Genomic DNA, 26,057 nt, shown 5'->3' on the forward strand with positions numbered 1-26,057 from the left:
GTTGCGTTCAGCCTCTACAAACCTACGGACCGGTCGGTGTTGGCCCAGAGGCTCAGGACGAGCCTGCCTCGCGCAGAGGACGGTCAGTGCAGCGTGGAGCAGCCGGTCACGAGGGTGAGCTGTGCTCCTGTGCCAGGCTGCGGCGATGTCGGTGTGCACGGCGCCGGGCACAGCACAGATGTGTACTGGGGCCCTGAGCTGCGGGTGGCACCCCCCAATAGCATTGTCTCCTTATGAGGGCGAGCACGTGTGTGCAGCGCCCAGCACTGGGGGGCTCCAGGCCTCGCAGGATGGGGATGGGCAATGATGCTGAGGGTGCTGTGGCTTGGGCTGCCCCTCCCTGTGCTGTCCGCAGGGAACGCTTCTCCCCCTTTCCTTTCTCCACATCTTCCTTGAGACCAGGTACTACCAGGGAGCAGCTGGGCCGGGGCCCTCAGGCTCCAGCAAGCTGCTCCATGCCACTGGATGCTTCAGTCCCTGCAGTGTGTTCTTCGGCCTGGGGATGGGGCTCTGCAGTCCTGCAGGGAGGGGCGGCACGAGCGGGCGGGCAGAGCGAGTGCAGACCTGCTGCTGCTGGACATGGGCCTGGCGGCAGGAGACCTCCATGCTGCAGACCTGGAAGGCATGCACAGCCCCGTGCAGGTGGCTGGAGCTAATGTATGAGTAGGGGCTTTGCTCTCTCTCTCTCTGCCCTCACCACCCTATGGGTGCCTGGGCTCTGTAGCTGCATCCCTGAGCCCTATTGCAGCCTCCACTGTGCACATGCCTGCACAGGGCTGACTTTGCCTATTGCTGCTAAATATAGGGTGGGTCTTTCTGCATCCTTTATCATTTGGCTTTGCTGTTTGAATAGCACAAAACTTGATTTGGCGGGCTCCTACCTGGGGTCCACGTGGGCCTCCAGCACCATGCTCTGGCCACACTGCTGCTCAGGTGATCAGCGGGGTGAGGTTGGAGCTCTCCTCTGGCATCTGCTCACCTTCTGGTGACTGTCGCTGCCTGCGCTCACCTGCAGCAGCAGCACCAATTGGCTGCCAGGCCTGGGGTGCTCGGGCTGGAGCAAGCCCTGCATGCTTTGGGCAGAAGGGCACAGAGCACCCTGCTCGGTCACTCACTCAGTGATCTCAGCAGCCTCTTGCCCACGGTCTCCTCGGAGCTGCTGGGAGAGGAGCCGCTCCCGACCTCCCTTCCTGGGGACTCTGCCTCCAGCCCAGGGATGCAGCACTCCCTGTCTGCAAGAGCCCAGTCTGCCTGCAGTGCCCCGGGGCAGCCCGAGCCCCCGCTGCCCCCAGGCTCTGTCCCCAGCTGGACTCACCCTGCTGCTCGCCACCATCTGGCTGCTCGGCCAGCTCCTCCTGGATGAATGGGATGGCCTCCATGCGCAGGCACACAGAGTCGCTGGGGCTGCGCTGCCCCTCAGACCGACTGTTCCTCTCATTCAGGAGGGTGGTGGTGTCCTCCTTGGGTGTCTGTGGGGTGCCCCGAGCTGTCGAAGCCTTGGTTGAGTCTCTGTCAAAGGCCTCCACATCAGGGGACTGGGGTGAGCTGTCCATGCGGCTGGCCACCAGCGCGTTCTGGTACTGCTGCCGGGTCACCTAGGCACACAGAGGGACACTCACGTGGCTCTGTGGGCAGCAGGTTCCTCCAAGGGATGCAGGGGTGGCACAGCCCACCCAGCCGTACCTTGACAAATTGAACATCACAGAGGATGTGCACAGAGTAGTCGGGAGTGTAGATGTTGTTGCTGCTGCTGTAGAGCTGCGTGGTGCTGCCCCCGTAGTCGTTGTGCTCCCGGTTTGGGGACTCGGAGCGGTTGAGCCCGCTGCACCGGGAGGGGGACCGGTTCACTGGGGAGGGGTGGAAGGCAGAAAGAGGGGTGAGAAGGAGAGAGAAGACATCATGTGTAGTCAGGTATCCTTGTTACATCCAGCTGCTGTGCCCCTTTGTCTGATCCATCCCTGGAAGAAACACCTAGGGCAGGAATCTTCCACCCAGCCCTGGGGCAGCAGTGGCTACCCCACCTCCCAGTGTCCCCTTGTCACCCTGTCCCCCAGTACCTTCCTCATGCTTTCCTTGTGCCACCCCATGCAGGGTGCAGTGCTCCCAGGGCACGTGTGCCTGCTGCAGTGTGTCCCACAAAGCGAGCAGGGCAGTCAATCACACTGAGCAATGGCCTCTGATATACAGCATGATGGATTTTGTCTGGTCAGTGATTTATTAGGGAACAAAGGCATCTTGCTCCTTGCACAGGTGACATCAACATATCGCTGACTTTGCTCTGCTGCTAAAATGCCCTCCTCTTAGCCAGTTCCCAGAAAGCAAGCTCAGCAGGCAGCATGCACGTGGAGCTGCGGCTAACTGCGGTCAGCAGCAGCCAGGAAACACAAGCACCACATGCAGGAAATTGAATTTATGGGAAGTGGGAAAAAGCCCAGTCCATCTATGGCTCTTGTTTCTCCCCATCCCCTTCTTCATGGGCACCTGCAGGGCTGCCCATTCCCCTGCCCAAAGCTGGGTGCCATTACCTGGAGAGCCAGCCAGGGAGTCCCCTCTGCTGAAGGCGAAGGTACGGGACACTGAGACAGGCACTGCATGGAGAGAGGTGGGAGGGGTCATGTAAGGAGGGGCACATACCAAGAGGAAAAATGAAAATGTGAATCACACACCAGGCTGGGCCACAACCTCCCTGCTCCTCCCCCAGTGACTCTTCACTGTGTCATCCCTGGATCTAAACCTAATGCAAATAAATGTCTAAGCACAGGCAGCAGTGCTGAGTGCTGACAGAGTAGTTCCATCCCACTGGGAGCAAAAGTCTGGCCAATACTAGCAGAGATCTGTGCCTGACCTCCCACCGTGCCCCACCCTGGCCAACCAACACCAATAAGGGAGGGTCTGAAAAGGGAGTTTTATAACTGGGGTTAATTAATAACCAATTGTTAAATGTCCAAGGGTTGGCATTTGCATCAACATGTCACTTCTCCACTGAGCTCCAGAGCAGAGCTGGAGCTGCTCTCAGTGGGGAGCACACCCACTGCCCCCTGTGTGCCATGAGAGGTGCCCCTAAATACCTACACAGGAAGGAGGATCCCGCCAGGCTGCCCACTTTCCTCACATCGTTATCTGCAATGACAACAAGGGTGCGTGAGCTGCACAGAAAGTGTCCCGTGTGCATCCCACCTTTGTCCTGCAGTGAGCAGAAGCAAGGGCAGGGAGGGCCTGCAGAGCCCTTACCTGAGGAGACAACAGCCATGATGGCAGGCACTCCATAGTAGGTGAACGCTCCATTCTCAAAGCGCAGCCCTTCCTTGCCAACCTCCACCTCCACTTTCCCCTGGAAGGAGGAGGGAAATCCACTCAGAAAGGCCACCCTGTGCCACCCCATGTCAACCCACAGCAACACGTGCCACCCCGCACCCTTCAGCCCCACACCTGCAGGATGAGCACAAAGTAGTCGACGGGGCGGTTGCGCTGGTAGAGGTAATGCTCTGCTGCCTTCTTGTTCTTGCGGTCATACTTCAGCTCCTGGATGACATTGGGGTGCTTGAGGAGCCGCAGCAGGATCTTCTCGGAGAGGTACGGGGACTTGAAGGGCTCCACCTCTATGGGGAGGCAACATAAAGGTGCTCAGCGGGGCTGAGGAGCAATGTGAGGTGCTGGGAGCCCACTTCCCCATAGCACTTGCATCTATTGCATGCTGAGCCGAACTTGAGGCCATCACGTCCCATTTCTCCCCCGCACTAAGGGTACCTGTAGCCATGAAGCGATGCGTTGCCAGCAGGAGCTGTGGGGAGATCTTCACCTTCATCTCACTGTCTGACAGCCTGAAGATGGAGAAGTCCTGGGGCTTACGGCCCCGGTGGGGCACACGCTCCTTTTTCCGGTTGTCCGCTGTGGGCAGAGAGTAGAGGTTAACCACAGAGGCACACCTGATTCATGCCACAGCAGGGCTGGGGCAGCAGAGGGGTGAACAAACCATGCTGGGCAGCACCTGGGAGGCAAAGCATGCTGCTGCCTTCAGAACAAGGCTGGGGCTGGTCTGCCTCCAGCACTAAAGGTTCCTTAACATTGGACCAACATCTCTCCATCATCCTTGTCTGGGGAAGGACGGCAGTTTGCTTTGCCCCTTTCCTACCCACACCTCTGCCTCTGTCTGTGGGCTCCCACCCTGGCTCCTGCAACCGCAGTAGCTGCTCCAGGACACTAACTGTACAGATCCGTCTCATCCAGGATCTCGGACTTGATGATCTCCTCAATGACATCTTCCAGGGTGACAATGCCCATCACTTCGTAGAATGGATCTCCTTCCCCTTCATTGTTCACCCTCTGCACGATGGCCAGGTGGGACTTCCCTGTGGGGGGAGAGCAGACAGTGAGATCTACACCAGACCAGATGCATCTGGGTACCATGGGTCAGTGGGACAGGGACAAGGCCACAGACATCAGAGCCATCTCATCACCCAAACCAGCTGCTCCCTGCACCAGCTGTGCCTTGCTTACCCATGGCCTCACTGGCATGGAATAGCTGTAATGGAGGAAAGAGACAGCATCCTCCAGCACAGAAATACGAATGCATCCTTGGGCTCTACCAGTGTTCCCCGTCCTCCCAGTGTCTGCTCATTCTGTTGTTAATTATCCTTCCTACCAAATTGCCAGGATCAGCTCCCCCACTATCCATCACTGTCTGTACCGATCCTAATGCTTCTTCTAAAACACAGGCAAAGCCTCCAGCTCTGCACAACAGCAGCTTACTCTAATGCAGAGGTGAATAAGTTTGTTTGCAGCTTTCAGATAATTTACAGAACTCTGGGGTGAACCATCTGGACATGGAGATGAATAATGCAAGCCATCAGCTTGTACCAGAACATCTTCTCCATACCCTGCCATTGATGGCACATTACCTTACACAGGCTGGGACCAGAGCTTTCCTTCAGATGCAGCGATGGTGACCCCTGCCCAGCAGTCCACACGGTTCCCAGTTGCAGTGTCACCCGCAGTGAGCTGGTGGCCGTGCTGACACACTCTCACCCTTCTTGCTCTTGGCAGCCTTTGAGCATTGCAACCTGTGCTCATGTGTCCCGCTCTCAATAAGCTATTTTGTCTTGTTCTGCTTCTCCTTTCTTTTTTTTTGGTCTGTTCTGATCTCCTGCTCAGCAGCTCACCTAGAACCCAGCCTCCAAGCCCTGCACAACCTTTGGATTTCCAGCTCAGACCCACCACCAGCACTGCCCTGCTGACTGCCTGCAGCTCCTGAACGGGTTCTGAACCTCATGTTTTGCTGAAAACTCTAAAAACATCCTTCATTAGCACCACATCCACCAGCTTTCCTCCTGCTTGTTCTCTATCTCCCTGGCGTTTCCCCTTGCATCACCCCCATGCCTGCAGTGTCCAGATCCTAACCCTTCCGCGGGCACCGCAGGATCTTGGGGAACACTGAAAACACCTTTTTCTCCAAGAAAACCCAGAGCTGAGCTGCTCAAAGAGCAGTGGTTACCCGTGGTAGGACAGGGATGGGCAGCCTGGAGCTGCCCTTGTGGGGAATAGGCGACCTTCCAGTAACCCTGCCCTGGATCTGGGACAAGCAAATGATGTTTCTCAGACAGAGATCAGCACTGTACATTGCTCACATTAAAGCTTGGGCATTTTCCACAGGATAAATTCCCTCCTCCTCATACCAAGCTTTTATTGCAAGATTTCAGAGAGCAGCTCGCTGCCTCCCACGCCTACAGAATTAGAAACAAGAACATCACATCACAGCAAGTAGCACTGTTGTTCTCCCCAGAAAGCTGGAGATGCACTTTAAAAACCTGAATCAATAGCCTGGAGGTGTCTAACTTTCAGTGTTCCTTGGGCCAGGCTATTTCCTCCATTGTGCACAGCAGTTCACGCACACTGTGTGTTCTGTGGGTAGTAAAGCAACATGGCTCAAGACATGAAAAGCAAAAAGAAGCCAGTTGGCTGCAGCACAGCAGCAACAGCTACGTTTCATCTCAGCAAAGTCCAACTTTTGAAAGCAGCTCCTTTGCCAAACCCCACTCCCAAGTGCTGGGGCCATCTGCTCTCCTACGAGTCCTCGGGTGAGAGCAGAGAGGGGAGAAGTTATTTCTTTTGGCCCAGAGCTCGTTGTTAATGACATTTACATGCAACCCAAAACCACCAGACCCTTACAAAAAGCTTAGGTGCTACTTAAAGGCAGTCAGAGAGTAATGGAGGCCATTCTTCTTTCAGCCAAGCACCTCCACTGACGCTGTAATTTACTGAGAAACAGGACTCCAGCCCCACGCTCACAAGGCAGCTAATCAGATTGCTTAGAGAAAACCCAGCACCATTAGTCTGGGAGGGTCTGACCACACTGGGACAGAGCAAGGAGCACTGTCAGACTGCTCAGGAGTTTCACAGAAAATAAACACTCAGAGATATGCTATAAACCCCCAGGTTTAGCTCTCCAGGCTGACACACAGGTGAGGAGCACAGCAGGTATCCAGCAGTGGGCTGAGCTCAGCCCCCAGCCCCCTCCCCAGCTGCACCCAGCTTTCCCTTTGGGTCTGATTTCCCACCTGAGGGAGATGATCTCGTTTTCAAAGTGCTGTTCTTGGAGCAGGTCTTTCAATTTGTCAGTGAGATACCTCACCTGCACCTTGGGTGTGTTGTTATGTGCGGGGCTGCTGTGCTCACCTAGAGGAGGGCTCGTGCATTTGGAAGCAGGTATGAGGGCTGGAGCTGGGCAAAGTGAAAGCTATGCCTAAGGCAGGGTGACACAGGGAACAGTGCTGGGGGTGACAGTTCTTCTCCAGCATCATCCTGCAGTTCTGCTTCAGTGAGTGGGAGTGCAATCAAGAGAGATAAATCACTGAAACAGAACAACAAACTTGATCTAAAACAGCCTTAAGAGCTGTGAAACTGATTCCAAAAGCTGTGTTATTGTAACCACTGCTTGATGGCTCCAGTGGAATGAGTTATGAGGGCTAACAGCACCACCACTGCTGTCACATGTGAACTTTATGGAGGTACCACTGATGCAGCAGTGAAACGCTTAAGAATCAAAGCCCTGGTCTGGCAGATGCAGGGCAAATGGGCAATTAACTTAATGTGTGCAAAGAGCAGCACCAACCTCCACAGGGCTGCTCCATACAGGAAGCCCATAGGTGATTGAGTGCCTGCTCAGCATGGACATGACTGTAATGAATTCTTTATGAGCTACACAAAATCTCCTCTTTTCAATCAACAGTTTTGCTGAAAAGTTCATGCCTTCAGAATGCTGAATTACACAGCTAAAGCTTCCAGAAGGAGCTGGTACCTGAACAGAAATCTGAAGCTTTGTAGGAGCATTTTTAGGAGCCTTGATTTGTGTTGTTAATAGATACACCCCAAAGTGTCCTGCCCAATGGGAGAACGTGGTCTGAGCACGTGGAAACGCCTTTGCATGTGGGAAAGAAAGTGCTGTTGTCTGCAAATATATCCCAGGATCCTTCCTTATCAGATTTTATGTAGGTGCTCTGCCAGAGGAATGCTGAAGATGCCTTAGTGTTGTCCCTTGTTCCACGAGGTGAGCACTCTGAGCAATTCACTTCTGTGCACCATGGTGACATGCAGGTACCTGGATCTGTGAGGAGTCAGGGCTGTGAAAAGGGAAAACCATAAAACCTTACCTAGCTCAGGCCTTCCTTGGGGACAGGATCTCTATCTACATCCTCCTGTCTCTATTGGAGCTCTCTTGTGCTCTGCTCCAGTGCCTTCCCTAATCCTAGGGAGGACACAGGGAAAGATGGTGACATAAGCTTTTTGGAGCAGCTGATGTATCATGGTTGGCAGAAAAGAAGGGCAAGAGGGAGATGGCAGCTTGGTTCGTCCACCCTAAGGCCACAGCTCACCCTCGGGGCTGGGAGCAGCACAGCACTCACACAGTGAGACTCAGAGCAGTGTTTTGGGGGGAAATAAGTGTTTCAGGCAGAGCTGCAGCATGATTCACCGCTAGCAGCTTTTGTGTAGCAGCACCTCATCCACTGTCAGCCTGGAAGCTCAGTGCCCATGGAAGGGAGGGTTCCTGCAGGTTCCTTGCTCACACAGCTGGAATTTGGGCACTGCTCCACTGGGATGCCTAATAACTGTGGGCTCAGGAGGAAGGCTGCAAGAAAAGCAGTTGAAATAGCAATGATCCCAGCTCCTGGCACACATAAGCACCTTTTTAATCTCTGTTTGATTTGCAGACATCTAGTAGAGGCTGTATTTATAAAAGTGAAGACAGACCATGGGGCAGAACAGTTCCCTGCTCAGCAGGAAGCTCACTGCTGGAGGATTTACTTTTAGCAGCTTTTAAAAGGCACCAAACAGTCAGAGAATAATTGGAGTTGCACCTCAGCCTCCAGTCTATGAAGAGATGATGATGGCACGAGCAAATTTCCACCGCTCTTATGCCGGAGGAAGGTGAACTGTTGGAAGCTGCCGCTTCTCCACATAGAACTCCCACCAGGAAATGTGCATGCAAAATCCATAAATGATTTTTAATAGGGCGAGACTGTGACTTTCCCAAAGTCACCTACAGAGCAGGGAGGGGCAGCAGGAGGAAGGGCTCCCTGTGGTTGCAGGGCTGCAGGCATTGCTGTGACTATCTGCTGGGGATGAGGGGAGCAGGCTGCACTGCCCACGACATTGCACGCTGCCTGTATGTGTACAGCTGTCCTCCTGGCTCTCTTCTCCTGAGGTCAGGTTTTTCTTAGTGGGACCTCATCTGCCCCTCCACGTGGCTTTGTTTTGCTAAATTCGGTGCAGCAAGCGGCAGCTGATAGTCTGCATAGGTAGGATTGCATAGTAAGGGGAAAGAAATACGTCGGGTAAATGGGGATAATGCAGGGTGAGAGCAGCAAGCCAGAGGGGAGAGAAAAGGAGCAGAGCTGAAGGAGGTGTGAGCGAGAGTCCCAAAGCGCTGTGTTTAATCATATGCTGGCATTTGCAGTAGGAGCAAATGTTTGTGTACTATGGCAAAGAGCTCAGGCAGGGAAACTGAGCACTACTTTTGCATTATGCAAAACCTGACATTATAGGCGTAGGGAATGTGGCAGAACATTAATCACTGCTGAAACACAGATCTGGAAGTAAACATTGCTATCCAGGAAGGAAAGAGAAAACCTGGTGGGTATTTTGTATAAGCATGGCAATAACCAAAAGAAACCAGGAATAGAGTAACTGTTAATCATGGGAGAAGGAAAAGAAAGTTAGGAAAGAAAGGTCTCTGTGGGAATTTGTTGGGGATGGAAGGGCCTAGTGGGCTGAATAGTGCCCATTGTTAGTGAGGACTTGCATTTCCTGGAAAGAGGCTGGATCCTACCAGCCAGAGCAGTTGCTGTCCTGCAGGCACCTGGGATGTGTGAAGTGCTGAATGCCCTCATTAGCGGTTCACTGAGCCAACCAGCCCGCTCGCTAATTAGCAGAGGTGTCAGAAGACCTGGAAGTGGAAAGCAACCTTGATTGGATCCAACAAGACACTCTGGCGTAATTTGAATGGACACAGAAAATGAGACAGTGATGAAGTTTCTTAATTACAGACGGGAAATCTTTATTTTAGAAATTAAGTGGTTGAGTGAAGTGGGTTGGAGGCAGCTGGAAGCCAACATCTGCGCCAGTGCAGGAGCTGGAGCCTTTGAAACTGAGGGAAGAGGGGTTAGGATGGGCTCAAGTCTGAGACATGAGGTACTGGGGTGAACAAAGGGCTGGAGATAGGGGAAAGATGCACTGGAAGAGAACAGCAACACCAGGGGATAAGAACATGGTGGGGGAGGGAAGAGCTGGAACTACTACATACCAAGCTGGGTTAGGTTGTAAGACCAAAAACAGGAGTTCTCAGCCACGTGGTTAGAAAACACAAGGAGAAATGTGGGAGAAACAGAGAGAAGATTGAGGGACAGCTCTACAAAGGAGCTGCAGCAAAATGCCCCAGAAGACCGTGATGGCATCAGATGGGGGGGAGGAAGAACCTGAAGCAAAACGCCAGGAGTTTAATGGAGCAAAGCAGCAGAATGTAGAGAGCCTTCACTGGAGATGGGAACAAGTACAGGGAAGGCTGGTGGCAAGGTGTGTTAGTGCATGTGTCACTTGAGAGAGTGACACACTGAAAACACCTTTAAGGGATGGGCGAGGAAAGGGTGGGAAGCTAAGCAACCACAGGTCCATTCCTACAGGTCTATTGATCCATAGGGTACCAGGCTGTCGAACAAATCTGGAAAGAGAAGTAGTTGAATGCATCAAAGCATATTGGATAAAATGCAGGGAAGCCGATGGGGGGAGACTGTGCTGAAGTCATCCGACATTCCAGGGAATAGCTGACTCTGGGCAAGGCAGAGGTGGTGAGATCTCAAGTGAACTTCTTAACATAACAAAGCGCAGAAAGAACTGCACGGCATATGGTGCTTGGTGCTGTGCAGAGCTCCTCGCCCTGTGTCCCCTGCAGCCGGTGGGAATGCAGAGAGAATGATGACCTGCATGTCCCCGTGTGCCCTCCTGGTACACAGCAAATATCCGATCTTCCACTGCCCCCCAGCTCTGAGAACCGGCAGGGGATGATTCACAGAGGCCTTCGTGTGGCATGGAGCAGTCTGGCCCTTCTCACATGATCAGCTCTGCTTGTGGCAGAGCGGCCGCAGGCAGCCAGGGCTGCATTACATAATGCAGGAAGGCACTGCTGCAGCCATTTCTTAAAGGCTCGCTCATCGCTGTGTGATGTACTGAACAACACACAGCAAAATGCTCACGGTTCCCAGCAGGGGAAAAACCACATGCTGTGTGTATTCTCAAGGTAGACTTAATGAAACACAGCACTCAGCCTCACTGGGGCTGCTGGCAGCTGCATTATGAACACTGCCACAGCTGTATAGAAAGCAGAGCTCTTTCTAGGGGTTTAGCCTGTTTTCTTTTCTCTAAACCACATGCACAGAACCACTCTCTAGACCCACTTCTCCCCGTTAAGCTGCAAATGCGAGAACTGAGTAACGAGATGTCATCAGCCCTACATTTCCCTGTGTAGAACAGAGTGGTGGGCAGACACCAAGCCATAATGCCACCCCAAAGACCCCGCTGGACGCCTCACCCAGGGCACAGCAGCTTCCAGTGCCAAAGGCTGTCATGGCCTTAAGTAACAGCATAGACGTGGCCACACTGCAGGCCTCGGTCCCCTCAGGGCCATCTTGACAGCGGACCCCATGTGCATGCAGGGCCCGACTCCCCCCAGTACCGTTGGTACCTGCTCGGTCCTGTTGGGAGATGACACTGGGTGGGCTGAGCGGGGACTGGAGGGGACACAGGGGGAGCCCAGGGATGGCAGCCCCACAGCCTCACCCTTCTTGAACTCCTCAAGCAGCGTGTCGAGGCGCGTGTCGTTGAAGACACAGTGGAGCGGGCGGCGGTAGAAGCGGGTGACGGTCTGCAGCGGGGTGCAGTCATCGGGATCGACAAAGGCCAGGTCCTTGACAAAGAGCAGGTCGACGATGTTGTCGCGCCGGTCGCCCTCGTAGACGGGGATGCGCGTGTAGCCGGAGCGAAGGATCTCGGAGACGGTGGCGAAATCCAGCACGGCATCGGCGCGCAGCATGAAGCAGTCGGCCAGCGGCGTCAGCACGTCCTCCACCACCTTGGTGCGCAGCTCCAGCGCTCCCTGCACCATGGCCAGCTCCTCCCGCACCAGGTCGCCGTGGGGCCCGGCGGCGCGCAGCGTCTCCAGCAGCCGCTCCCGCGTGGAGAAGACGCTGAGCTCCTGCCGCAGCGCCCAGTCCAGCAGCCGGCTGAGCGGGTAGCACAGCGGGAAGGCGGCCAGCATCAGCAGCCGGGTGAGGCACAGCGTGCGCGACGCGATGGCCAACCCGTGCCGCGAGCACACCGAGTAGGGCAGCACCTCGCCGCCCAGGAAGACGGCGGCCGCGCAAAGCAGCACCGGCAGCCACGGCGCTCCACGCGGCCCTCCGCCCGCCGCCGGGCCTCCGCCGGGCAGCGACGCGCACAGCCAGCCGGCCAGCGCCGCGTTGGCCCCCGCCTGGCCCAGCAGCAGCGTGCACAGCAGGTAGGTGCCTCCGCCGCCGCGCACCGCCTGCACCCGCCGCGCCTGCTCCCGCTCGGCGGCCGAGCCGCTGTTGCGCAGGACGCGGAGCTCCAGCGGGTCCAGCGAGAGCAGCGAGAGGCGCAGCCCGCTGAACAACGCCGACAGCCCCAGCAGCAGCAGCGCGCCCAGCGCCCGCAGCCAGCCCGCCTCGGGCAGCGGCAGCAGCCAGGCTCCCAGCGCGGGGGACGCCGGCCGCACCCTCAGCAGGAAGCCGCCCGCGGCTCCGTGGTGCGCCCACGCCCGCCCGTCCCACGCGCACAGCGAGAACAGCCGCCCGCCCGGAGCCGCCGCCGCTTCGCCCTTGCGCGGCTCCCGCACCCGCACCTCGGCCAGCGCCGAGCCCGCCGCTCCGCCCGAGCGCAGCGGCCCCACCACCTCCACGTCCGAGGCCCACGCGCTGCGCTCCCGGCACCGCTCCGCGGGGCCCCGCGCCGCCTTCCCCCCGCCCGCCGCCGCCGCCGCCTCCTCGATGAAGACCAAGCGCGGCTCCCTCTCGCCCGCCGGCCCGCGGCTGCCGTTGCCCTCGGGCTGCGGCTGGAAGTAGAGGCGCAGCAGGAAGCGGCTGCCCTCGGCCGCCTGCACCGCGCCGCCCTCCAGGGACACCCGGCCCGGCGCCGTGTCCTCGGGCCGCAGCCCCAGCAGCCAGGCGGCCGCGGCGGGCGGCCGCGGGGACAGCGAGAAGAAGAGCAGCAGCACCGCGCCCCGGCTCCGGCCCCAGCCCCAGCCCCGGCCGCCGCCGCGCCCCGGGCCCGCCGCCGCCATGCCGGCACCGCAGCGCCCGCACCGCACCGGCACTGCAGCGGGGAGCCGGCGCGGCGCGGCGCGGAGGGGAGCGGAACGGAGCGGAGCGGAGCGGCGGCACACGTGGGCCGGGGGGGCGGGCAGCCGCCGCGCCACGTGCGGTCGGAGCCGGCCCGCGGGAGGGGCGGGGGGAGCGCTGCCGGGAGAACGCGCGTGGGGTGCGGTGGGGTGAGGGGTTCGCCAGAGGGGTGCCTCAGCAACGTCCGCAGCCGCTGCCATCCGTCTGCGTTCCCTGGCTAAGGAACGGAGTGCCCCGTAATGAGGATTTACTCTTATTTCTGTATTACTGTTGTGGTTGGAGCTGATGGAGAGTGTGGCGCGCAAAGGGATCTGACAGCTTCAGAAGTGGGTGCTGAAGCTGCTAAGTGGTGCTTACCCACCTGGGAAGCATGTAATCTCGTCTTGAAACTGTTGGGTCTTCCCTGGACCGACATCCGGGACAGTCTTGAAACAGAGAAAGAAGTCACCGCTGACACCTGCGGTGGGCTCACTAATGGCAAAGCAGGACGCTTGCTGGAAAACATCATAGAGGTACCCCCACATTCTCTGTTGTTGCAGGGAGGGCAGCCAGATGCACAGCAGGCCGAGCTATTGCTGCATCCTTCTCCAAGTCTGCCGGGGCAGCTGGAGCCACCTGCAGGAGCCACTGCCCAGTGCGCACGTTCCCAGCAGGGCAGAGTCTGTGTGACACCAGCGGGTCAGTGCCAGGACCCCACGAGCACTGTGCTCCTGGCTCTGGTAGGAGACTCTGCTCCCCAGCTCCAGAAGAGGCGGCTATTTTATTGTTTCCCGGAGCTGATGGATTCCCCGGGATTTCACCGGCTGTGTGCTTGCTCCTTGCGTTAGGCAGGTACCCGGAGCACACCTTCCTGCCCGCAGCCCCCTGGTTCCCCGCGCTCCGCTGCCGCTGATGCCGGTTAGAGCCGAGGCCGCGGTGAGCCACCAGGTGGCAACCTCTCTCCGTGCTGCTGCTGCGGGCTGCGGTGGCTTTTCCACCCTTCACCCCGAAGAAGGAGCAGATGCAGCTTGCTCTCTTGCTGCCTACCAGCACCTCTCCGTATACGCTGACAGAGCCACGGCATGCATTGGAGGGGCAGCTTCTGCCTTCCCTGGAGGCACAGCAGCAGCTGTTTCAGCATTGCTGACCTCGTCAGGATCCCACCTTGTGCACTGAGAAGGAACGAAATAATCGGGGTGCTGGGGCCGGGCAGCAAGCTGCAGGACTGCCTGGGACATAGGGAGCAGCCTGAAGACAAAAGGATTGCAAAGCCTCTGTGACTATAGCTCTGACAAAAGGCGTGGTCAGAGAGGGGGTGTAAAGATGCAGAAGGGAAGGGATGCTCGGTTTGGGATGAGCTGCCCTGGTTCTGCAGCCCCAACCGCCATCTGTTGTGCTGAGCTCCATCTAGCTCAGGCCATAGCTGTGCTCTCACCAGATGTTAGCTTACATGAGCTGCGTGTAAAAGTAAACTGGTGCGAGAGCCGTGGCCCGGTGTGCTTTCAATAGAGTCTGACCTGCAGAAGCGACGACGTGCTAGCTGGCCTCTCGCTACAGGGATGCGCTCCAGAAGTCACAGGTGTGTGGCTGGAGCTTGGTCAGTGAGTGAGGATAGGAAATATCTTCCAAAGCTCCAAATAAGACAAAACAAACTGAGCTTTAGCACATGCTCAACTGATTGAGACTTTGGCAAAGTAATGACGCGAATTTCCAGGGTTCTCGCTGAGGATGCATCTTGCCTGCTGTGTCCTTCGGCACCGGTCTTCCAGACAAGGGTGAGGAGCTGCTGTGGGATGGCCACAGGGATGCAATTGTTAGCAATTCCAGATCATGATGGGAAACAGAAGGAGTGAAGAAAAGCTGGATTGATCTATTTCTTTCTTTATTTTCCTCCAGAAAGTGGGAATAAAGCTACGAGCGCAGAGCTGGCTGCTCATGGAATATCTGCAGCGTGATTGGCACTCATGCCGTGCAGCCAGTGGGATAAGATACGTTACCCAAGTAAATGAAATGAGCGCTGAGATGTGGGATATACAATAACTTCTGAAGCAGAAGGAACAAGACCTCAGGCAAGGAAGCTCCAAACAGCACGCTGTCTTTTTTCCATTTCTGAGCCAGTGGTGTTCAGTTATCCCCTCTGTGCCACGTTCTCTGTGCTGCAGGCTCGCAAAGCTTTGCCCACCCTTCTGCCTGATGGCATGTTAAACGCTTGGTTTGCGATAATCAATTTTCCCCTGAAATGATACCCGGAGCTCTGCTGTTTTGATTTAAAGTGATTTTGAGTCTTTTTGGTTAATAGTTAAAGACGGTCCCCTCCAAGAGAATCTAACTTGAGGAAGCCATGAAATTTAATTCATTTCTGCAACTTAAATATATAATCAGTGACATATGGGAATACTAAATACGGGGGGAAATGTCATTGCTTAAGTAAAATTTCTGTGTTCAGTCAAAACCCAACAGTTGTAACATCAAACTGTAGTTTCCATTGTACAGGAAATAAAGCATCATTTTTTCAAAGAAAATAGACATGCAATTGCATGCCTGTTATATTGCTTATATAGCTTTATACTTAATTTTCTCCACGTTGCTGTTAGTAAAGAGCCAACAGAGGGGAAACTGGAGGGAGGAGGAACGATACGACGCCCTGAGCCTGCTGGAAGGCGCACAGGAGATGGCTGTGCTGGGAGTGCATGCTCTTTCCCTGCTCTTGTCTCAAGCCTGGGCCAGGGGCAGCGTGCTCCATGGGACCATCCCCAGAGGGAGCTTTGCAGCTTACGGTTACATGAAAGATTCTGATTTTTTTCTGCCTCCCTCACCCCAGCAGTGTCTCCGAGAGCCTTTTGGCTGCTGCTTCTTCCGCTGAGCTCCAGCTCCTCATTGGTCTCCGCACACAGCCCCTTCCTCTCTTTCTGTAATTGCTGTGTTTGCTCCTCCAGCCTTGCACTTCATCCATCTTCCTATTTCCCCTCTCTGATCTACTCCTCATGGCCGCTTCCTTCAGTTTTGCTGCTGGAATGTGAAGCATCTCTCCAGAAAAATAGGAGGTCTCTGTGAACTTTTACCACCCCCCTGTATTCCCTCTCCTTCACCTCTATCATCTCCTTGCAGATGGTGGGACAAGCGCTCACATTCGTTCTCAGGCTTGTAACATTGGCGCGTTCCCTTCTCTTCCTTTTTTTCACATGATGATGTGAAATGAGGATAATTTTGCCCATTTCTCTGTTCGTTGGGGCTGAGCTCAGTTTGAGGAAAGTGTTTTTGAGACTGTTGTGTTGCTTGGAGCACTGCTGTTGTGTTTGTCCCCTGACTACGACTAATTGCGGCCACATTTGCTTCTACTCAAGATAGGAAAGACAAAAGCAGAATCAGACACAGCCATCGATTAGCACAGCTCTTGGGTCTGAAGGGCATCCTCTGCCAAAAGGCAGTGTTACACATAGAGATATTCCCTGACATTATCTGCTTTTTTTCTTTTCCTTCTTCCTGAAGAGGCACTGGGCAAAGGGCATTTCTGTCTGCTGGGAGGGCGCTTGCTCCCCCAGCACCCAGCTTTGTGGGAATCACCCATCTCAGCTTTCAGGAGCCCCAGAGCACCCACTGTGAGGTGGGCATGTGGGAGCCACTGGGAGCCACAGAGTTCTCTCTGAGGGCAGCCCTGAAGGGCCAGGGCCCCCTGGGTTTGTCAGATCACGTGCTGAATCAGACAGATGAAGGAAAGGAAGAAAAGCAGTTTATTCTGCTGGAGTAGTGGTACCAAATTGCTCACAGCATGAAGTTACAAAAAGAAGAAAAATACATAGTTTACCATCAGCTGCCTAAAATCCGTCTTTATTCCTTTCTTTCTCCCATGTCTTGCCATATATCTGTGTGCAAACCCACAGCCTTCATGGGACTGCTGCGTCCTTTTTGTTCCTGTCCTTCTTTTTTATAGCTCTCTTAGTTAGGCAGCTAATGAGGGTGGGTTAACCCTTGAAGGAAAGCCCAACACCGCTGTGCTACGGCCACGTTTGGAGGTACCACTCCATGCTCCCTCCATGCTGGTGATAATGCAGACGCAGTGTTGCCAGATGTGCTGTCCAGCCGGGCGGTTGGGGTGATGGATGCCCTGCTCCTCACACGCAGGAGGGGGAAGCTCTCCGTGGGTTTGCCTTCCGCACGCTGGTGCGGGGCTCCCCTCCAGCCGGGCTTCCTAGGGCAGACAGATGGTTTTGCTTGTTACAGAGCTTCACAGGACACCTCCGTTAAAGAGCAGTGCATGGATACCACACTAAATCAAGCTGCTGTCTGTTCACTCAGGTGATACATCGACATGGTAGGAAATGGTTTCAGCAGTGGGGTTCACGCTGTGTAACACCAACCTTTAGGCACTGGTAACCTCAGGAGGTTGCATTCCAGACATTAGGTCTCTTGCGGTGAAATAGATGGACACTGCAGTGCAGAAGCAGCAAAAAACAAAAAAACAAAACAAAAAAAAACCTTCAATAAAAAGAATCAGCTGTGCTGTTATGGGGCCTGATGGCCACGTTTTGTGTCCTTGCTCCTCTCAGAAATCATTTGGGGAGAATAGAAATCACCTGGGGAGAACTCGTAAGTCAGGCCGTGGTGCAGGGCAGGCGTTTAAGAGTCTGAAAAGAAAACATTTTGGGCAAATTGGCTAAGGATAACATTCTTTATTTTCACTAGCTGAGTTTTCTCCTCGCTGGCTTCTTTGAGAGCATCCATAACTCAGGTTTACTTGACAGCAATACAGAAACAGACATGGTTGATATCTTGGGAATCAAAGACACGAAGATTTTTTTTTACAAAAGGCTGTCTAGCTTGTTTTATCCTTCCTAGCCTAATGGAGGTTTGTTTGGTACAGCACATCCTCTGACAATAATAACTTTCATCCTTTATGAGCAGACGTTTATTTTCTAGGGAATTCAAAACATCCCTCCTGAGGAGGTTTTCTCTATTTTCGTTTGGGCTGACTTATACATACCTCCATTGAATTCATCTTCTATTTAATTTATTTCCTGATTCTTTATCCTTTCCCTTTATCAGCCCTGCCGCATAGAGGTGAAACCCTTCCACAGCCGCTCGGATCATTTACAACAGCCACTTTCCCATGCAGTAGCGAGGCAAAAATCGAAGTGAGTACCTCCGATAACAACGTTAGCTGCGGGTTTCAGTGTTTGTGAGCTGCAACTGACTGAGAGGGTGCCAGACATTTGCAAATACACACAGCAAGACAGGCCCCTGCTCTGATCGGCTTGTAAATTAAAGGAAAGTACATTGGCAAGAGTAGAAGGGATGATATGACATGCTTTAAATAGTTTATTGGGAGCTGGAGGATTGCTGTTTATTTGGTGACGTTGGGAAAATATTTAATGTGCTTCGCTTAAACTTAAACTCTTTATAGCAATGCTTCTCCTCCCCCGGTTTTCTTTCCCAATGACTGTTTTGGAGATTAAAACCAGCACGGTGAGGAAAATAGAGAAATGTATTTCCAAATCGACTGAACCGCGAGTAAATCTTCATAGAAACTTTTTTTTTTTTTTTTTTCTTCCTTGGGCGAGCCAGGCTTTCTAAAGCAATTATGGTAACAGAAGAAAGGAGCGGCGATTCGCACGGCGGGCCAGAGCCGCTGCTGTAAGCTGAGCTCCGAGAGCCGCTGCACTCCCGGAGAGACACCGGCGCTGGGGCCGCCCCGACGGACGGCTCCGCCCGCGCCCCGACGGCAGCGGCGGCCCCGCGGGGAGCGCTCCCCGTGCTCTGCGGCAGCGGGTGGGCTGATCCCAGCGCCGGAGTCCGCTTTCAGAGCAGGGACGAATTGTGAGGGGTGTTTCGGGTTAAACGCGTTTCTCCTCCGAAGTATCGTGTTTGTAACGGAGAAGGTTAGGCGGGGTACTTTGTTTTCTTTCTCGTCCTTCGCTACGTTACACATCGGAGTTTCGTTTCGAAACAGGAGCAGGAAGAGATACTAACTTTCGGCCTGCAGTCGCAGCGCTTACGGGCCAGCAAATACCAGTGAAGCTCTGCTATCTTTTGATCACAATGAAAACAAGTAAGAAACAACAACAACAAAAAAAGACTAACAAAAAAAAAAATCCCGCAAAACAAAACAATAGTAATAAACCTAAACAAACAAAGGAGGCGATACAGGAGCTCACGTCCCTGGTTCGGAGCTGCCTCACAAACCAAACGATTGCAGCTCCGGAGCCGGCGAATTGCTATTGCAAACTGCGGCCGAAGCGTTCTCAGCCGAACACAACTTTCCAACCTTAAATTGCCTTCTTCCTGTCCCGGGATGCCAGGGCTTTGCACAGCAGAAATTGCACGGCCCTTTCCCCCGGATCCTCTTACTTCCACAGCGCTCCATCCCCGCTGCCTGGCGCCGGGTGCTGCGACGCGATCCCCGCTCCCCGGCCGGGTCCCCCGAAATCCCATTTCGTGCACGTCCCATTGAGCCCTCGCAGAGGCAGGGGCTACCTCGTCATCCCTCCGGTACATCGTTCCCCACCGCCCGCTCGACTCGGGCCGGCCCTTCCGTGCGGCGCACCGGACCCAGGCAGCCCTCGGTGCTGTCTCCTCTCCGCTCTTCTCCCCGTAGTCCCGGCCGCCCCCGACCCCGGGCAGCGCTGCCCGCAGGTGGGTGCCGTTCTCCCGCCGCTGGGGCCGGGGCCGTGACCAGCAGATGGAGCTGCGGGCCCCGGCCCCGAGGCTGCGGGCACCGACGGCGGCGGGCCCGGCGGGCGCGGCGCGGCTCAGCCCGGGCGCGGCCCCGTTGTGTCGCCGGACGAACGGGGCCGGGGCGGAGCGCGGCGGCGGCGAAGGGCCCAGGTAGGGAGCGTTACGGTGCTCGCCGGTGTGCGGAACCCGGGGCCGGCCACGGAGGTGGCTGCCGGCGGGGCGGGATGCCAGCTTGGGACGGGCGCTCTCCGGGGTATGAGCCCCCCGCGGATCCCCCGCTCGACTGCACCGACGGCCGCTCGCCGGCGGCTCCCACCGGGCCGTCCCGATCCTCCGGGCAGCGGCACCGGTGCGGTGACAGCGCCGGTCCCTCCGAACCGCGGCGTTTTTTGTGCCGCCGATGCGGTCGTTTCCGCGCGCCCCGTGAACCCTCGCCACGCTCCGCCGCGGGTCGGACATCGGCAGGTCCCGAGGGCGGCGGAGGAGGGCAGCTGCCGTCCCAACCCCCGCGGGCCGTTTCCCCGCTGTATCCGAGCGGTCCCCGTGCGTCGGCCCGATCCCGGGGTTCCGACGCGAGGACTCCGCGCTCCCGCTGCGTCCGTCGCGTTCCGCGCTCAGCCTCGGTTGCCGCAGCCCAGCACCGCGTCCCGAAGCGGGCCAACCCGCTGCCTTACCGCTCCTCGCCGCCGAGCTCTCCGGGGTCCCGGGCTACGGTCCGGTTCGGCCCTTTCCGGGTGCCGGGGAGAAGCGAAGCTCGGAGCGGACGGGTCTCGGGAGAGCCCCGAGCCGAGGGGGTTAAACCAGGAGCCTCCCCTTACCTTCAAAAAGTTAAAAATGTCTGGAGCCTGCATCTCTTAAAGGGGCGGTGCTGGCTGCAAGGAGTCTTGGCACCGGCTGCTAGAAAGGCTGGTCAGGGGCGTGAGTTCCCCTCCACCAGCACCAAAACATTGCAAAAAAAGGCAGAGCGCCCCACACTTTAGATAAGGACAATTAGCCACCAGCGAGCCCCTGCAGACAGCGAGTTAATTAGGGGTTTCCTGCTCTCCGGCATGCCCTGTCCCAGCTCCTGCCCCCCCGGGCTCCTAGCGCTGATGGCACCTGGGCTGGCCCTCATGGCCACCTTCTCGCTGCCCTCCCAGGCCGGGGACAGGAGAGCCCTGCCGGTGGAGAAATCTCCAGGTGTGAAGGGAAGGACTCTCATTCTCCTTGATGTCAACACCAAGAGCCCTGTCAGGATAATCAGTGAGAATTTCCTCTCCCTGCAGCTGGACCCCTCCATCATTCATGATGGCTGGCTCGATTTTTTAAGGTAAGGCGGGAGCCCCCCCCCGGCCCCCTCCCCGTGTCGCCCGCCCCGCCGGGCTCCGCGCTGCCCGCGGCTCTCGTTGAGGCGGAGGGAGCGAGGCCATGGTTTCCATTAAGATGCACATGTTTGCAATGGAGAAAGCATTTCGGAGACTTATCAGTTATGACTGCAAAAATGTCGTGCTCCCCTCCGCTCCAACAACAACAACAACAACAACAAAAGGAAAAGAAGAAGCACAACATGGGGCTGAGGCAGAACAGGGTGAAAAATCCCAGCACCAGGAACGGGGCCGCAGCGACGGGTGTCGGCAGGCTCCTCCGAACCCCGCACTCCCCGGGCTCCTGGAGGGTAGAGCCGGGCTGCGGTCGCGCTGGTTGCCGAGCTCCGCGGCCTGGAGGTGTTGGGCTGGCCGGAGAGCATCGGTCCTGCTGGGTAAGTCGGGGAGGAAGAGCGGGTCCTCGCTCCGAGAGTCCCGATCGCTGCCGCCTCCGCCCCCAGGGAGCCAGGAGCCGGTGCCTCCGCCGCACTTGTCCGGTGGGTAGTGGGGGGCAGAGCCGGGGTCCGCCGGCCTCCGGGCTCCGCTGCCAGCGGGCGGGGCGGCCCCGTTCCCGCTGTTGAGGATGAACCGCAGAGCCCCGCAGCCGGGCGCTGCTGAGCGGTGCCCGTGCCGTGCCGCGCCGCGCTATGCAATGCCGTACCGTGCCGTGCCGGGCGGGGCAGCCGGCCGCGGTGGGAGCTTCGGATCCCCGCACCGCGCTCCCTTCCCCCGCTTCGGCCGCCGGGTCCTCCCCGCACCGGCACCGACCCGCAGCGCTCAGCCCGCTCTCCTCCCCGCAGCTCCCGGCGGCTGGTGACCCTGGCGCGGGGCCTGGCCCCCGCCTTCCTGCGCTTCGCGGGCAAGAGGACGGACTTTCTGCAGTTCCACAACGTGAAGAACCCGGCCAAGAGCCGCGGCGGGCCCGGCCCCGATTACTACCTCAAGAACTACGAGGACGGTGAGCGGGGCCGCGGGCCGGGCCGGGATGAGGGGGGGGGCGGGAGGGCGGGAGGGCGCGGCTGCGGGGGCTGCGGGCACCGCACGGTCCCGTTTTGCTGCTCGGGCTCCGCGGCACCGGGAGCTCCGCCGGGCAACGCCGCACCGGGCACCGAGCAGTGAGCTCCTCCTTCCCCTTCCCTCCCGTTGCCGGTGTGTCCGGAGGAGGAACGAAAGGCCCGCGCCGGACAGCGGCCGTGGAGGGGACCGTCCCCCACGGTGTCGTGGGTCGCGCCCCGCTGCTTTTGCATCGCTTCTCCCGCGATCTCTCCGGAGCCTGCGGCGCTCCCCGGGGGCTCTGCCGTTCCCTAAGGACCCCGGCATCGTTTCCGCGTTTATCCGTGCAGTTGCTGCTCCGGGGCTCCCCGCAGCCCGGCCCGGCTCGGTGCCCGTCGGTGCCCGGGGAGATGCTCCCCACCGCAGCGCTGTGCCACCGGGCCCTGCCCGAAGTGACGGCGGCACCGCCTCGTCCCGGCTCGGTTCTGCCTTCCTCCCCGCTCTGTGCCTTGCTCCCAGCGGTTCGCAGCTGCGCTCAAGGTTTTCACCTTTAGCAGCCCTTAATTCACACAAAGAAACCTCGCAGAGAAGTCAGGGCCAGTGCTCCTATTTTGAGAAGCAGTATACCGTGTCCTCATGCAAGAATTTATTGATTTTTTTTCTCTCTCTCTTTGTTTTTTCTTATAAAAACCTTTTTATTTTTATTTTTATTTTTTTGTTACTCACGACTTAACAAAAATTAGCAGAAGATATTTCCATAAGTAAGTTTCGAGGGCGAGTTAATGCCAGACAGATCCCAGCGGGCAGGTCAGTGGAGCAGAGGAAGTTTTGCAGAGATCCACTCAGCAGCATAGTGCTGAATGGAAAAAGCAGACTTGTTTGCCAGTTTTCTGATGGCTTTCTGTTCCCCCGCATAGCGTCTGATCTCAGCGAGACGAATGTCCCGCAGTCCCACATGCAGGCAGGTGGGTGACGTGTGTGCTCCCTCTTTGCTGAAGCAATCCCCATCCCATGACTTGGGTTATTTTTCCTTCTTGTAACCGGTCTCCAGTGAAGGGTTCACTGTAATCTCTTCCTACTGGGATGGATTTCATGCTGACCAAACCTACAGCCATCTCCAATAGAAAAATTAAGTGTAATGCATAAAAGCGTGGATGAAATTAACGCTAAACATCAGTAGGAATAAATTTTCCAGCCCAAAGGTCAATATTTCAACAGCCTGCAGGAGAGAACTTACACTTATTAAATGTCTTCACAGAAGCTTTCATGTTAGGGAAGGACTGAAAGGTTTCGGTGTTTTTTTTTTACAGTTTTCCTCGTGGCAATAAAGTTGAAATGTAGCAGTCCTTCAAAATGAAGCTTCTCATAGAAGTTGTAACCACAGGTCTTAACTTTTCATCACTTAAATATGGAACAGAACCATTGCAAATGGGAATGAGGGAGGGAGGGGACACATGTGGTGTGTATCAAGCATCGGTGTAAATCAGAAAGGTGTGGTAAAAAGGATTTCCTGCCTGGAAGCAAAGCTTTCTTATTTGTTCTTAAGATCTGTGTGCAAACTCTGAGGCTGGAGTTGCTGGTAGCTCCCATCTTTCCGTGCTTCACTTGAGGGATCCACTTCTCCAAAATGAAATCCTGGTGCCACTGCAGCACTCTGCCCCACTGTGCTGGATCTGAGCAGCCATATTTTCTGCTTTTTGCTCCCTCATCTGCAGCCTATCCGGGACCCACCTGGGTTCAGGGCATGCACAAACGTGAGGAACTTGTGGGCTGAGCAGACAGCATGGAAAAAGATGGCACCCAGTGCCTGAGCCTGGGGAAGGCAGTAAGCATCCTGCTTCTCCCCATTGCCTTGCCCACGGTACCTGGGCTGACTGGGGTTGCTTTCCATGTGTAATGCTCTTGTACGGTCAGCTTGTGCTTTCAGAAATTTCTGGTCTAGTCTAACCAAAACAAAACAAAAAGCAGAAAGCAGAAAATGATTAAAAGAGAAATCTGTGAATGCCTAAGTCTGACCTTCATGGATTTTAAGGACATAACAAATGACAGCTCAATTATTTTCTGCTTTGAGTATTTGACTCTACTCATTCATTCCATGGCTGCTGGTAGATAGCACAGTATTTGTTCAGTTCATAGGTTTGGAGGGTTGTGTCATTTTTGGTGGCTGTATGGCAGGAGCTCGTCACCTGACAGCAGATCTGCACATACCTGACCAATGGACCTGAGTAAGCACTTGCCTACGGGAAACAGATTGAGCAAACCACAGGGTGTTGAGGGCAGCGCTGTACTTATTCCCTGACCTTTGCAAGACCATCTAAGCGAGCTGTCACACTAACCCCCGTGCACAGGGCGTACCAGGTAGCTGCCATTCCGTGCTACTTGTGCTTGGCAAATTCAGTCCCAGCATCCGCCCTATTTGGCCGTGGCATTGCCCTGCCTGAGGTCTGTTCCCAATAGAAAATCAGTTTGTTATGTACCAAGCCCTGCGGTACCAGGAGGTGGGGCTGTAGGGGAGACTTTTTGACACTTGCTGATCGAAAAGTGTAACGCTTTTGACCTGGGAGACTTCTGCCTTCCTTAAATGGAATTTCTGCATCTGTGCCCTGCTGGGCTGGTTTTCCCTCATCAGCTGTGTTTCAGCTTGTGCTCTGTTATTTGGAGCTGCTTCTTTCCAGCCATAGGCACGTGTCTGACCCCTGGGCAGGTACTAGAATATGTGATCTCGTGCTTGGTCTGCAGCAGACCAGCTTCTCCTTCTGCTGTGGGGTTGCCTACTGGATAATGCACTTGGCTGTCCTTCCAGCCACCTCACACGTTGCCAAGGACCACTTGGCTCTGACAAATGGGACAATATGAAACACTGTCTCTAGGGAAACAGCCTTGAGCAGCTCCTTTTTGGGGCAAGCATGTGGGGCTGTCCATTTGCCCTGGCAATGGTTGCTGGGAGCCTAAATACAAAACCTTCTCTGAAGCTGAGTTTGCTAAAACCTGACTTGTGCTGCCCTGGAGCCTGGTTTTGGGTGTTTAGTGGGGTTTGGAGGCTCTTACACTGGCTCATTCGGCAACAGGTGCTGCAGGTGCCACCCCACAGCCACAGAGAGCAGTTTTGGACAACCCCTGGTGGCATGAAAATTAGAATTTCCTTTTTTGCTTACATGCTGCTAAGAGAAAAGTCAAGAGAACTAAGAGAAAGTTAAGAGAAAAGTCAAGGGAAAAAGAGAAGTTCCTTGGAACTGGGGTTGATGGAGGTGTACTGGCAAGTGCACAGCCTCTGTGGGTTCTCCATCCTTTTGTAGCTTGGAGTGTTCTGTGGCTGATAGACACCAAAGGACATTTGCCACACACACAGCATGGCCCTGTGAGGGTCGTGGAAGGGAGAGAGGAAAGGGATCATGTTTACATGCTGTAGGTAATGCGTAAGAAAAGATGCTGAGCCGAAGTGTATGGACAATGCTTTTTAAAAAGGCTCTCTCAATTGCTGCTAAGACACCTGGCACTGCATCAAGATCATGAACCTTGTGCACAGGGCAACGCCGTACCCCCTGCTGAGTCTGTACCATGCAGGCTGCCTCTAGGTGCTATGCTTTCACCTGGATATCAGAGCAGAGCAATGAGGGCTCGGCCTTGTGCTGGGATTTCCCTTCTGGCTCTGCAGCTCGTCCACTAGCAGGTGTATCCCAATGAGATGGTTCATCCTCCTGTCCCTGTAAGAAGCAGCCAACAAATAAGCTGCCTTCTCAAGGTAAGGCTGGCGCTCTCTATGATGGAGATACTTCCAAAGCATGTTTATCTATCTTTTTTTTTATTTTAAATTTTGAACACTTTTGCAAGAATTGTGAGTGAAAATTGCTTTATAACTGCAGGAAGTGGTGCAATCAGACAGTGAGCTCCAGATTAGCCATTTGCTGGTGTATGGGTGAAACAAAGGATTCCTGTGGTTGTATGTCTGATTGCTTGCAACAAGCATCCTAAATTCCCTACTAAACCTCACTTCTTTTTTGCAAGTTCCACACTTCTGTCTATGAATTTGAAGTGATTCATGCAAAGCAACATGCTCGGGGGAAACACATGTGGCTTCCTATGCAACTGGGTTCTGAACTGGCTGTTGCTAACCAGAGAAAATGTTTTGAATTTATTATGGATTTTTTGCTTTGAATACATGTAAGGA

The 26,057-nt window shown here is 55.5% G+C and overlaps 2 protein-coding genes and 1 long non-coding RNA gene across 3 annotated transcripts in view; 2 read left to right on the plus strand and 1 right to left on the minus strand.

Moving 5' to 3' along the window:
• Window positions 1-12,844, minus strand: CNNM1 (cyclin and CBS domain divalent metal cation transport mediator 1). The gene is made up of 12 exons (XM_065746444.1): window positions 11,326-12,844; window positions 4,206-4,349; window positions 3,748-3,888; window positions 3,430-3,599; window positions 3,232-3,331; window positions 3,073-3,120; window positions 2,526-2,588; window positions 1,684-1,847; window positions 1,316-1,595; window positions 1,116-1,232; window positions 882-1,009; window positions 1-615 (listed from the first exon to the last, which is right to left on the minus strand). The coding sequence occupies exons 1-11, from the start codon at window positions 12,842-12,844 to the stop codon at window positions 930-932; spliced, it is 2,826 nt and encodes a 941-aa protein (XP_065602516.1). The 3' UTR covers window positions 1-615; window positions 882-929.
• A 1,374-nt stretch (window positions 12,845-14,218) lies between these two features.
• Window positions 14,219-18,514, plus strand: LOC136054968 (uncharacterized). The gene is made up of 4 exons (XR_010622794.1): window positions 14,219-14,460; window positions 14,596-14,656; window positions 14,778-14,882; window positions 17,925-18,514. It is a non-coding gene; the product is annotated as an uncharacterized LOC136054968 (long non-coding RNA).
• Window positions 18,515-20,543: 2,029 nt separating this feature from the next.
• Window positions 20,544-26,057, plus strand: part of HPSE2 (heparanase 2 (inactive)) — a 76,671-nt gene continuing 71,157 nt past the window's right edge. The window contains exons 1-2 of the mRNA XM_065746553.1: window positions 20,544-20,862; window positions 21,697-21,854. Of these exons, the coding sequence (XP_065602625.1) occupies window positions 20,603-20,862; window positions 21,697-21,854 (418 nt within the window). The 5' untranslated portion in view covers window positions 20,544-20,602. The remainder of the gene's footprint in view (window positions 20,863-21,696; window positions 21,855-26,057) is intronic.

This window comes from Cyrtonyx montezumae, unplaced genomic scaffold, assembly GCF_038088225.1.
Source record: "Cyrtonyx montezumae isolate F1298 unplaced genomic scaffold, pur_monq_1.0 scaffold_4, whole genome shotgun sequence".
In the NCBI taxonomy this organism is placed as follows: Eukaryota; Metazoa; Chordata; class Aves; order Galliformes; family Odontophoridae; genus Cyrtonyx; species Cyrtonyx montezumae.